This window comes from Lissotriton helveticus, chromosome 6, assembly GCF_964261635.1.
Source record: "Lissotriton helveticus chromosome 6, aLisHel1.1, whole genome shotgun sequence".
Taxonomy (NCBI): Eukaryota; Metazoa; Chordata; class Amphibia; order Caudata; family Salamandridae; genus Lissotriton; species Lissotriton helveticus.
In genome coordinates, this window is record NC_136067.1 from 1,101,153,236 (window position 1) to 1,101,167,331 (window position 14,096).

Here is a 14,096-nt window from a genome sequence, read left to right on the forward strand (position 1 = left end):
TCGGTTTTTACTCCAAACGTTCAATTATATCACAATGTAAGTATTGCCTTTATGCTCTGCTCAACAAAAAAAAATAACAAAAAAGACATGTCCAGGTCGGCTTCTCTAGCATAGAATATACTTGGCCATTTATTACTTATCTAAAGCAAGAGCCATTGCTTCTTATCACATGCTTTTGGGCAAGATTATTAACTTATTCCAAAGCACTAGAATTAAGTGTGAGTAATATTAAGCCAAGATCATAAAAATAATCCAGTTAAGGCGCTGCTCACACTCCCCCCCCCACCCCCCAATTCAATGCCTCTTATACTTTATGATGCCCATCAACCCAATGGAATATTAATCTTTTCTTTAACATTACCTTTAAATCCAGTGTCTTGTTGGAAAAATACAATACTAACATTGTAATACTCTATAAGTAAAAAAAACAGTTGTAACTGCTCTTTATTTTGTACCTTCATTATTGCAAATATCGACATTTCTTTGGGTCGCATTGCATCTTTAATGGGTTTTTTTTACCAGATACTTGCTCGATCACCTTGTTCTGATATTTTGCTGGTTTTATCAAATAACAGTTTCTTTTTTAGGTGCCTGAAAATGTACTTAGGGGCAGATTTACAAGCCCCTTGCGCTGCTTTTGCAACACTTTTAACATGGGAAAAGTGACGCAAAAGTGGCGCAAGGGGCTTGTAAATCTGCAATTTAATGTTTTGTCATACTCCTCTTCTGTCCCTGCTCTCATGGTAACGTTTTTCTCGCATTAGGTAACCCCATATATCTTTTAGAATATGCTGTCCATCATGTGTCGAAATACAACAAATGGTGATGCAAGATCATTAACACCAAACTTAACAAGTATTGGCAAGGGCAACAGGTCTAGCTGGCTTCAATGTGTTAACGCATGCAAGCACAGGCATGCACAGAAAGGCACTGCCTATTTGAGCGGTGACTGAACAACCTGTCTCTTTCTGTGCCTACTGTGTTTGTCGCCTGATGTTTAAATCCAGAAGTTAGCAGAAAGTGCTGCTGTGTTTTTTCATTGCTTAAGCTTGTGGTCTTCCACAATGCAGTACAGTGAGCTTGGAAAACAAAAATGAGAGCAGAGCTACAGGAGGCATGGAAAGAGGCAGGTTGCAAGCAGATACAGGACAAATTGTTTGTGCACTTTATGCATGCCTGTGTGGATGTGTTTGCTTTTGACTTTGCCAACTTTTTTTCGATTGTCTATCCCATCCATGTTTAACACTGCTTTGTTTTAAAATGCTGTATCTTTCAGAAATTGGTTTTCAGTCATATATTAATTAGCATATGGGAAATATATATATGGGATTACAATAGGTAAATAAATGTGTGAAATACTCTTCACATTCAAATGTGTGAAAGTATTTAATTTATTTAATGTTCTGGCATAGTGCTCACACCGCCAAGAGGGTACTTCAGAGCGCTGCATGAGGCCCTAATGGAGCTACTGATATGGCGTGGGCTGAGTGGAACCAATAATTTAGTAAACGTGACTGAGCTGTATTGCTACAAAATAACAGGTTTTAGGTAAAAGGGTATGGAAATGAGCTTTTGGGATTCACAGGAAAACATTATTTGGGTTTCTCAGTATGTTACTAGGACGGCAGTGGAACACTAAACATTTGGGGTCTGATTCCCAAACAGATCGTAAATAGAGAGTAGTTAATTGGCTTTTCGTACATTCTTGACTGGTTACATGATTTACTAAAATCCCTTGCTTTGTTGTGTTTTACTTACAACTTTTGAAATTTAAAGTTGTAACTGTACAGTATAGACTTCAGCCCTGCACGCGTTTGACTGACCAAAGAATATTTGAATTAATAACTTTAGGAGATTAGTAATATTTCATCCACGCCTTTTTTATTTACTTTTTCCTTCTCTTAGAAAGCATTTTTCCATGTGAAGTCTTCCTTTTGATCTCACCCCCTGTGACAATGAAGGATTTAGATGCCTTTTGCTGCACTTGCTGTACCCTGTCCAGCTGGGTCAAGTGTGGAAGGGCAGATAAGAGTAGAAAAGTCATTGTAAATGTTTCTCAGTATCCATAAAACTATGACTCTAGGAGTTCACCTCCTTGCATTTGTCACTCCTTGGATCTTGCCTTTGTAACACCCATCAGCTGTAAAGAAAAAGGACATAAATGCTGGGCAGAGCATCTACGCTAGATAATGACCTACAAGAATATACACCCCATGCCTTTATGAGGTGTTGTACCACAACAGTGAGTTTTTAATATCGACATGTATTTATCTCCACCCCCACAATGTTGACTCCCACTATACTGAGAAGGTAAGTAGCTGTGGAGTTAGAATCGCAAAGGCCTATTCGCAAAATCTTTTTAGATCTCTCCCATAATAATCTTTATATGCTCTCTCCCATGCCTTTATGAATTGATCCCAGAACATTTGAAATGGGAATAAAATAGAACAATTCAGGAGTGCCTTCTTTGCACTTTTACTCGTAGGGAGGTAAAGTTTTCAGGACTTGTTGATGAAGGCATATAAGAGTACGTAAAGGAGTACTATTTCCCTATATGCCCTGACTTTGATGATAAAGTGGTAGTGGATATTTTGGAATCAATATATGTGTAGATTGATTTTATTGACCTCGATGCCTTCTGAACGCCAAACCCTTGTGATTCAAGAACGAATTTTGTGTGCAGAGTGTTCAACTTTTTTCACATCTATGTTTGACTTATGTATGGAAATAATTTCGAGGAATATGCCCTTCATCTCTATAGAGGCAATTCTGTCCAGTCAAGTTGGTAGGAATCTGAGGCAGTCAGGGGTCTGTTAACTGCAACACCTGAGATTATTTGCTTGCATTAATCCAATTCATAGCAGGCAACACTCTGAAATTTCACAAACGACATCCTTTTTAGGATTCTCAGCAAAAAGGCCATGGATTTTAAATGGGGAAGGAAGGAGAAAGGTTCTTATGATTTCACACATTATTGGTAAGGTGATACAGAGGAGTTTATGCTGCCACTGTGTTGCCTATTCATCACAAACATGGAAAGGGTTACATCATCTATCCAGAGCAAGTGAGTCACATACAATGAAAAATACACTACTTCTTGGAGTCTGACAGACTCAGAGCCTGATTAACAGAGGGCCTTCCCATTGCAGAGATTCCGCCCGAGTACGGTGACTCCCCCACGACTGTGGCGCCTCCGCCACGAGTACAGAGGACCTTTGTGAATTAGGCCCTCACTGTTCAAATAGGTGTGGTGATGAGTGCTCGTCTGTCTCGGAGGTTGGTATGGTTTGCACTCAAACATCTCCTCAATGTTTAGATGCTAGCACTCTTTGTGGGAGTCCAACAATAGCGAATAATTCTTCTCTAGGCAATGGGACATATTATTGAACTTTGTCCTTTCCAGACTGAGCTGAAACAGGGCCAGACTGGCTACCGGGCAGTTAGGAATGCTGCCGAGCTGCTGCCTGATTTTACTGCAGTGGAGGCTGATTTCGTCCATGGAGACCTGCGTGTGCTGCGAAATACTGAAAGCAAAATGAATTTCGTTTAGCTCACGCAGGTCCCCATTAACGAAATAATCCCCCAGCTCAGCAGCATTCCAAACTGCCCGGTAGCCAGTCCGGCCCTGAGCTGAAGGCTGGGCTCTGGGGCAGAAACTTGCTTCCTCAAGTTGGACATACTTTGTAGTTGTGTATATAGATGTATGCATTTTTTAGAGGTTTGGTTAAGTGCTCCATCACTCTTGTGGAGTCTCTTGACATGGTAGTACCACTTTAAGAAATTAATTGAGTTGGACTAACGGCTAGGGCGCTCGACCTCGGACCTGGGGATCTGGGTTCGAGTCTCGGTAACGACGCCAAAAAAACCTCCTGTGATTCTGGGCAAATCACTGAATCTCCCCGTGCCTAAAATGAATGCGTGTCCTCATGTAACGTAACTGGTGCTATGTAAAGCGCTCTGATACCTGATGCAGTTCGGGTCTAGTTCACGCTATATGAAACTCTGCAAAAAAAAATTAAAAATTGAAGCATTACTATAAAACTTCAATTGATGAGCTGTTAAAAAGCGAGGATTTGAGTTTTCCAGAAGTTCAGAGGGTTGGGTATCTCTGAATTTCTAGGACAGTATTGTTCCACACTGCTACACTGAAAGCATTGCCACCCCATTGCTGCTACATAATTCTTCGGGTAATTAGCAGCATCACTGATTGTTTATGATGGCTAGTGTATGAAACATTTCTGCTGGAGGAATCAGTGTCCCATGTCATGGTAGGTACGGTGCACAATGCATGCTGCCTTGAAATTGACTCTTTTTCTGGATGATGACCAATATAGATCACATCAATGATTTGAAGCATGGTTAAACTTGTTCAGTCTTAGCAAGTCCTTATACAGCATTTTGAATATCTTTGATGAATTGTTGAGAAGACTTGCAAAGGAAAATGTGTGTATAATACGCATATAAATAGGGATATTTAATTGCTGTAGGATGCGGGCTAATGGGGTAACGTATAAATTAAACAAATTAGGGGAGAGTGGTGGACGTTATGGGATGCTACATTTAACAGAGCTGAAGATTGTTCTAAAATTATTGATTTGAACCACTTGGGATCTCCCTGCAAGACAGGAAGCTTTCCATTCCAAAGCATTCATGTGTATTAAAACGCTTTCAGTGATTCAAAAGTAATGTGCGGACAATAATCTAAAACACTGCTCTGAGGTCTAACAGTATTTCAGCACAAGTCCCCCAGCATCTGAAGTTTTTCTTTGGTCATCTCCTGCTCATAGAATGACGGATTCAATTCCCATCTGAGGCCTAAAGCCCTCTTGGGCTGAATCTAATATCTAGGCTTCTTCCACTACTTTTAATGGAGGCTGAGTTGCTGCTAGTCTAAAAGAATACTAATCAACAACGAGAGAGTGACAACACCGGCACCATCGAGCTCTGTTCTTCCGGGCCGCGGCGGTGAAAGGCTAGGTAGTCTGAAGGGAGTCGCCAGCGTATTAGTAAGTGGTTTCTCTGAAAAACTCCCCTTCTTCTCCCCCCCCCACATTCTTTTATATAAAAAAGTTTATCAGTCGTTTGTTTCCAACCACCGGACCGATACCCCCTTTTTGTCTACATCTGACGAGGGTACTTCATTAACAATGTCCGCATTCTGTTTATCTATTTTTTCCACTACATCTACAGGTAACGCGGCGTGAAGAAAACCCCCCGCCGTGCCTCCCCATGCAGAGCGTTAACACACGCCTCGTGTGAGTTAGTTGAGAGGCTATGTATCTTCCTATTTTTTAATGCTTATTCGGTTCCCTTTTGAGGTTCCGTATTTTATTTTAGTGCACCTTGCTTCATAAAAAATCTTCTACCTTCGCATTAGTTTAAAGTTTGAGCTAATGCGACATGTTAGACTTGATTCTTTTAACATATAACCAACAATGCGGTTATGTGTTAAACACACCTATAACAAATTAATGGACTAAGATGTTAGATTTTGCTATTTGCTGCCTGTGAACTGAAGCAGAATGCATATGATTAGCATTTTCACATCGGTTGTTATATTCACATCATTGGAACAAATGTAATTTGGTGAAGGGAACATTATGATACTGTCTCTACAAAGGGTTTAAGAATTAGTATGGTTTTATCCTTTGTTATGCCTGTCTTTCTTTCTACAGGTAACTGGCCTCAGCATAGAGCTGAGTAAGCCCTTAATGGTGATTTGCCGTAAGTACAAGTGAAAAAAATTTTGACCACTCACTTTCTATCCATTTTTCACACTATTATCCTCACGGTTGGGTGCACCTTAGTGCGTGCACACCGCCGGTGGATTACTTGTATGGTCCTGAAGAATGCTGAGCGACTCGGGCTCCTAAAGCAGAAACATGTTGACCAGATTTGACCAAATTGAGGACTAGGGGTCTCTAATAAATGAGACTTAGCCTATGAGTCCACTCATCACTTGTTTTTAACTAGTGCTGGTTGGACTATTAATAAAATAGTTGACAGTCACAACTACGCATTTTTAATTTCCCCCTTTTTTTGCACACACTTAGCACAATTGGGTTTTTCCACCACGTCAACACACACAAGAACCAGCTCCGCTGTAACCAGGCGTTGTAGCACACTGGAAGGACGCTAGGTCCTTCTAGTGGGAACCCGATGATGAAGCATGTCACCACTAGGTTGGTGAGTGAGGGTTCTTAAAAAGATACTGTGTGTTTGTTCTCTTCACCTGTGTTTTTTGGTTTTTGATATCCCAGATTGTCTTTTACAGGATATTCTGAGGTGCCCTTAGGTTGTGTCACTCTCTCGTTGTTGAATAGTACTATTTTTAGGGGTACGAGAGTGAATACTATTACCCTTACTCTCCTGTTGTTTGATTGAGTCTAAAAGAATAGAAAGATGGAATTAAGGACATTGATACAATATTAATTGGATCTGCAAAATGCAATGCTTTTTTCAGAAGAGAATGGATTATATATATGTTTTAAGTGTCAGGAATTTTTCCTGCCCAGAAAGCAGTGTTCAGGGGGTCACACAATCAAGTCTATGGTCGTTCTTATTTCCCTAATTATTTTACAAGGACAGGTGTCAAGAGGAAAGACAGATGCAGTTTTTTCTGATACAAAACCTCTCTGTGCAGTGCAATATGAGTTTTGTCTACGCAGAGTAAGGCATAGCATCCTATATCCTTGTAGCCAAACAGGAGTCAAGAAGCAAACTCTAATCCAACCACTGGACTTAAAGAATGTCTTCTTCATGAGATTAGGCAACTGATAAGGAATCTGTGAGGTCACTCACATGTGACATCTCTAGAAGTGAGATACTTTGAAAAATGCTCTTCCTTTGTGGAGTTGCCAACCTGAAAGCAATAGTCCTGAAGATGACTAGTGAACAGTGGCAAGGAAATGACCGATGGTACTTAAAGAAGCAGGGGATATCCCTCACTCTACTTGTCTCATCAATGTTTTAAGTCCTTGGAGTGTCTTAAAAAAGCCACATAGAAACCCATGGCCAATGATATTCGTCTTTCCATAGATAGAGGCCTTCTCATTCTCCACCTGCCCTGCTCAACAACAGCTGTAGAATAAGGCTTGAATTTCACCGTGATGGTGCACCACAGTTGCTAATTTAACTATATGTTATGGAAGCCTTTCATTGGAACGTTTTATTGGAGACACAACACTTTCTCCGACTGCAGAAGCATGACTCTACTACACAATTACTTGAAGAACCTACAAGCCCTAATTATGAAGCAACATGTGCATCTCTTTCACCAGCTCTTTACTGCAATGGTCACCTGCTTGAACAGAAGCCAATCAAGCCGGGCTTTAGCTATTCCTCTTGCCAGCAAACTACAAGACTTCAATCCGAGTACTTGCCAGTGGTGCTACCGGGATGTAGATCAATATCACAGACTACATTTGTACCTTTTCTATCCTTCTCACTTTACAGCTATCCTCTGCCTCTTCAGGTCCCATATGTTACTTGATTGATCTATGATTGTTCAATTCATTACTTTTGATAACTTTTTTAACTTTAGGCATATACGTAGAAATACATTAAATATATACATTCATTTATTTGACTGATTATTTTAGCAAGATTATTTCTTCAGACAGTTGCATTGTTGTCCTCTATGCTTGAGACTGAGAAATGAGCAGCACCGCCACGACTCTTCTACCTACCTCGCCATAGGCAGATTGAAGTTCCGATTGAACATCTCTGCTTTCAACTGTGAAATCCATATGGATTTATGACTAACTGTACTGCGATTTTGCAGTTAGAAGATTACATCCTTTTGTAGTTAAGCAAACTACAGATACATGTGGCTAGTAGATCCTGAAGGTGACAATTGTACACCTCAATGGGCTTGGAAGGTTTAGACTTTCAGTAATCAACAGATATTCGTTTGTCTGGCTGCCCGCAGTCCCCAGACCGTCTTTGGCAATCGATTCTTGTGAAGAACAACTCTCCTTGTTAGGGAGGCAGACTCTTTTCTGCTCAAAATGTTGACAGTTGTCCAAATATTCTTAGTCCACCCTTAAACTTGCTTCAACACATGTCAATAGGCAATACCATTCTTTCTTCCTCAATAGCCCCATCTTGGGGGACCCCAAATATTGGCTTGCTTGTTTTATGTGGGGATTCCTGTTCCAACCATTGTTTGCCTCCTTTATAGATTGAGCCGCAGGTCTGTGATAGCCTGCTGGAACCAAGAAACACTTACATATGTTTTTTCTACATTTATTTTCCAGTTGTGTGTACCACTGAAATTATTTATTTAATCTATTTTACATTTTTTGGTGGACATGTGTAACCTGGGGATCCATTTGCAGGTTATTGAAGTAGTATTCAAACAGGTAAAAAGATGTCAAAACACATCTCTGATGCCCCAAGTGGGAAAAAACTCTGGAAAATCAGATGGTTGACGGTGAGTCAGTGGATTCGGAAACTAGTCTCTTGGACTAGTAAAATGAGGACGCTTGGATTTCTATCCCACTCGGCACTGCGATGGGGATCTCGCCATCATTCAGCAGGAGATGGAGTTCACTGAACGGGATGCAAAATAAAGCCTAGAAAAATAGTCAACACGCTGCTCATTTGAAACCCTATTCAATTAAAAAAGTTGTGTTTCTTCTGCACAGCGTTGTAAAGAAATGTGTAAATCAACTAAACAAAAAAAAACGTATTTTCTCTTGTGCACACCTTGGCACACCCGCGCGCACTTTTTGAACCTTTTACAAAAACTATGTTCAACTCCCTGAACCTTCTGCCCTGAAATGACATTCAGAAATGTCAAATGTCGCATTTCTTAGTGTTGTTTCACCACCTATGATGGAAGCGTTTTTGTATTACTTGGGAACAAAGTCAGCACAACAGAGACACAAAGGCCAACAATACCTTCCACTTTGTGCGTATGATAACATCTATGTGTTATTTTGAAACATCTTATTCATTAAGTCTGTTGTTTCATGACAGGCTTGCATTTAAAAAGGGTTTGGGCGAGATAATAAATGGGTGGGGAGCAGGATGTGCACTGTCAAGCAGTGTCTGCATGAAACTAGGACTTATTTCTCACTGCCCTGCCCAGCCCTACCCTTGCTTCTAAAGGCAGTGGTAGAAATTCTTGTTTCTTTGCTTCTGTCATCCACAAATCATTTTTGCGTCAAAACTGTTTCGCCTGCTGTGTGGCACAGACAGCATTTCCCAGTGATCTTATGATGCATGTTTAAGAGTCACACGGAGTTACTTCACTGTCAATCTTTCCCACACCTTCACAAAATGGCCGCTCCTTGTCTCTTAAGTGAAATAAGAGTGTGTGATGGGCATATTTCTCTACTTGACCGAATATTTGGTGCTCCTGTCATATCTGCCTGCTCTTTATAAGTTTAAGGAAAGTTATGAATTTCAAAACGCAAATAACCTGAACCAAAAACCGGATACAAAGAAAAAGTACTGAGGTAAGGATGTGAGGCTAACAAGTCATTCGTGAGTGCTTCTGAAGACAGTGGGTCTTATGCACTATAAGCGGTTCTAAATATCGTTAAAATGCAATAGAGATAGAATTTTAAAACGTTACATATGTAAAGTAACACATTATTTAATTGTCCATATCGGAAACTTTTATATCACTCAGAAATGGTAATGCACCACATGGTAATATGTGGGGAAGTCAACAGTGGACTAAAAGGAGAAAATATAAGGTAGGGATTGGTAACCAGTATCGGTGGTAAATTAAGGGAGGATAAATAAATTACTAGTGTTAGCAGGGTCCTAAATGTTAAAAGGAGTTGCTCTATCGTCCTCTGATTGGTGCTGGTTGTTTATGAATGTATCATAAATATATTATAACAAATGCCTGGTGTAACGTAAAACAAGACAAAAACATGGGTGTCTATCTGGCAGCTAGCCACGCCCCTTGCAGGGAAGAGTGGTGGGGCCGGGTTGAGGGGGGGATTCGACAGACAACCACGATCGAAAATTAAATAAATAATTCATTTTCCCTTGTCCTCTGACAAAATCTCACCCGGCCACACCTCTCTTACCTGCACGGGCCGCAGCTGCCGGCAACTATCACTAAAATATGGCTGAAATATCTATTCAGCTGCTCTTTGCTAGGACTGAGGGACCCAGTGAGGCCTGCAGGATTCCAGAAACAACTGCTAATCATATTAATATCTTTGCTATAGAATATCAAACCATGAGGCACCTTCCTAAGCACTTTGCAAACAAATGAAGTATCTCCAGACCACTTGTCTTACTTATGTCTTGAGACTGTACTGGGAGCTTTGCTCAAGAAAAGAAGACTTTCATCTTCTTTATATGTAAATGTATTATCTTATCTTGTCCTTGAAAGATCATAATAGAAACCAACCATATGCATTATTTCGAAATTCATTCATCAATTTTTCAAAAGCTGGGAAAGTGGAAAAAACAGGAAGCTAAACATTGGTCCTGGATCTAACTTGCCTTTATGGCCTATCTTATTGTAAAATGTAGAATACTTACAGTACTTATTGACTTTTTAGAGCAGGCAAGTCTGTCTCATTGGCTAAGCTGTGCACAATGCTTCACCATTCAAGGGAATGTGCCTAGTGTGTTCAACTTCTTAATGAGACCCAGAGATTCAATGCTACCCTTCTAAATTTCCACAGAGGCTTCCATACTTTGTCGTTTTACATTGTTTTTGACAGTCTGTCAAGAGTGAGGACTGGTGTTTTTATTCACCAAGACCTTCCCTGGTACCACCATTGGAATTTGCAGAACTGCTAAGTAGTTCTGCACCCCTCCGAAAGTCAGCCAATGTAAACAGATGGACACAACCTGCTATTTGGAAGCTAGTGTCCTAGACCCTGTACTCATGAGATGTCCGTCCTGGGCTAAGGACTAATGAAGTACAACTGCATAGCTGAGGGTTTTGTTATAGTGCTACACACTACCATAAACCACCTCAGAAAGCACTGCAGGAAACCATAAACTGCATCAGAAAGAATTGCACACTACCATAACCCACCTCAGAAAGCACTGCATGCAACCATAAGCCACCTCGCAACCCTAAACAGCATCAGAAAGCATTGCACACTACCAGAAACCACCTAAGAAAGCACTACATGCAACCATAAGCCACCTCGCAACCATAAACCACCTCAGAAAGCACCGCAGGCAACCATAAATCGCATCAGAAAGCATTGCACACTACCATAAATCACCTCAGAAAGCACTGCATTAAGCCATAAGCCACCTCAGAAAGCACTGCACACAACCATAAACCACCTCAGAAAGCACTGCAGGCAACCATAAACCACATCAGAAAGCACTGCAGGCAACCATAAACCACCTCAGAAAGCACTGCATGCAACCATAAACCACATCAAAAAGCATTGCACACTACCATAAACCAACTCAGAAAGCACTGCGTGCAACGATAAACCACATCAGAAAGCATTGCACCCTACCGCAAACCACCTCAGAAACCACTGTACACTACCATAAACCACCTCAGAAAGCACTGCACCCTACCATAAATCACCTCAGAAAGCACTGCATGCAACCATAAACCACCTCAGAAAACACTGCAGGCAACCATAAACCACAGCAGAAAGCACTGCAGGCAACCATAAACCACCTCAGAAAGCACTGCATGCAACCATAAACCACATCAGAAAGCATTGCACACTACCATAAACCAACTCTGAAAGCACTGCGTGCAACGATAAACCACATCAGAAAGAATTACACCCTATCGCAAACCACCTCAGAAAGCACTGCATACTACCATAAACCATCTCAGAAACCACTGTACACTACCATAAACCACCTCAGAAACCAATGCACACTACCATAAGCAAGCACTGCAGGCAACCATAAACCACCTCAGAAAGCACTGCACACTACCATAAACCACCTCAGAAACCACTGCACACTACTATAAGCCACATCAGAAAGCATTGCACCCTACCATAAACCACCTCAGAAAGCACTGCACGCAACCATAAACCACAACAGAAAGCATTGCACGCTACCGTAAACCACTTCAGAAACTTGAAATGTGAGAGTGAGAGTAGTGCTACTAATTATGTTTGTGAAAGTGCTTCCAACCAAGTGGAATGGCATTATAACTCTAACACATATTAAGTCTGAGTCAGCTGTAATAGCATATCAGTAATTGATGCGAGCACTTTCCCAGCCCATTAAAACCTGTTAGCAAAAAAAAGAAAATAGGAAGTGGGGAGTGTGTGGGAGGTGGTTGTGAAATGGATTTGGCCTGATGTACAGACGAGCGATTATGTGTTGAAGTATTAACACTGAAAAATACTACTGAATGAGCATCAATCGAGGGATTATTCAAGCAAAAGAAACTTGACTTTGTTTACGGATATGGGTGGTGCAGTTTTGTAAAACGCTTGCTAGTGAGTCATTGCTTTCTTGTAAGATTTGTTGGCAATGTTTTATATTTATGTAATGCCCTACCACACAGAAGGTATTCTTTTCCATTTCAATTCAACCTAATAAAACATATGGTACAAACATGCCCAGCACAAGAGCTACTCTTCGAACTTATTTATTATACTTTATGACATCACTGCTTTAGCTCTTGCTATGTGCAGGAGCTAGGTGGGGTGGATTACAGATATTTGAGCACATTTATTACTACTGTGGTCTGTAACAACTTTAGATTCAGCTATCTTATAAAGCAGGGTGAATGCTTCTGCCATCTACCACCTTGATAAATGTACTACCCAAGTGTCCACCACCCTGGTGCCCAGTCTGGAAGTACTGTCACTCTTCGTTACCTCATTCTTCATAGTTGATAGCCCAACGAGCCAATAATGTGTTCCTAGCATGTCTTATAATATCACATTTGCAAGTGATCTTTTATTAAGCAAACCAGGTACATCTCTGGACCATTAAAACTGATGGATGGCAGGCTGATCCCCTCTTCAACCACATAATGCCCCGTTATTGGCTTGTGGCATCGATAAATTAAGCATACCAAATAATCACACATAAACAGACTAAGGAAGTATAGGTGAAGAGGCAAGTTGAGAATAGTTCCTAACTGTAGTCCTTATCTGGTGTGAAGAGGGTTCCTATAGATATCTAGCGCCCTACAGCATATACCTCTAGTATATTAATCGGATGATATATTCAGTCGCTAAAAAGCAAGGCTGTTTTGTATGTTGGCTTGGACCACACTCCAGGGAAAATAGGCAGCAGTAAGTGGCAGTGTCCGGTTTGCGTTTGCCGTGTTTGGTGTTCCACCGTCCACCAGACCTGAGGAAGCGCCTGGCTAAATATGTCAAAGTATGACAGCTTACTTACCAATTCTGGTAGAATGAAAGCATAGGGTAACCTCCTTAGAACTTCAAGCCCGCTGGGGATGTCGGGTACTTCATAGTTGCCTGGCAGCTGGATACCTTGGGAGCCCATGTTGCCTCTCTCCGAGCTGTCAGTGCTCTCAACCCCAGTGCAGCTGTCCCAACAGTCGGCGAAGAAGCTCTCTCTATTGTGCTTGAGCGATGACAGTATATATACAAGGGCACACCTACAGGAGCAGGCACTGTCAAACCTGTTCCAGCCCAGCAGGTCCTGTACACAAAACAGCCGAAAGAACCTGCATCAAATCTCCAGGGCCAAGTATGATGAAACTGTATCACTCCAAGGAGGGGTTGCCCTGCTCCGGGTGGGACCTTTGCAGGGCGGATATTGGAAGAGGCAGTGGAGAGCACCACACAGCCTCAGCTCCCAATCGAGCACGTTCCTGTCATTCCTGAATATATGAAATCAGCAACACAATTTTGTCAGCACGTGCGCACGCCTTAGTGGATTACTGCCGGTGTTGAAGACAACAGTGATATTTCCACACATTTATTTCAAATATTTGATCTTCTCTAGTAAAGTGGCACAGTGGAATTTAATGGAATCGTTTTTGTTTAACTTACACTGTCACTCCCTTCAGATATAAGTTGTAACCTGTTCTGTTAGTTAGCAATGTGTTTGGAGAATGCTTTGGACAACCTGTTCCTTTAGTTTAGAGGGCATATGTTCTACTGCCATATTGTCACCAACTCTCCTGGAATTTGAATGAACAT

At 41.2% G+C, this 14,096-nt stretch overlaps 1 protein-coding gene across 1 annotated transcript in view; it reads right to left on the minus strand.

Moving 5' to 3' along the window:
* MALL (mal, T cell differentiation protein like) overlaps positions 1-13,519 on the minus strand; it is a 70,900-nt gene extending 57,381 nt beyond the window's left edge. Inside the window, exon 1 of the mRNA XM_078648760.1 lies at positions 13,327-13,519. Coding sequence (XP_078504886.1) covers positions 13,327-13,434 — 108 coding nt within the window. The 5' untranslated portion in view covers positions 13,435-13,519. The remainder of the gene's footprint in view (positions 1-13,326) is intronic.
* Between the last annotated feature and the right edge of the window lie 577 nt (positions 13,520-14,096).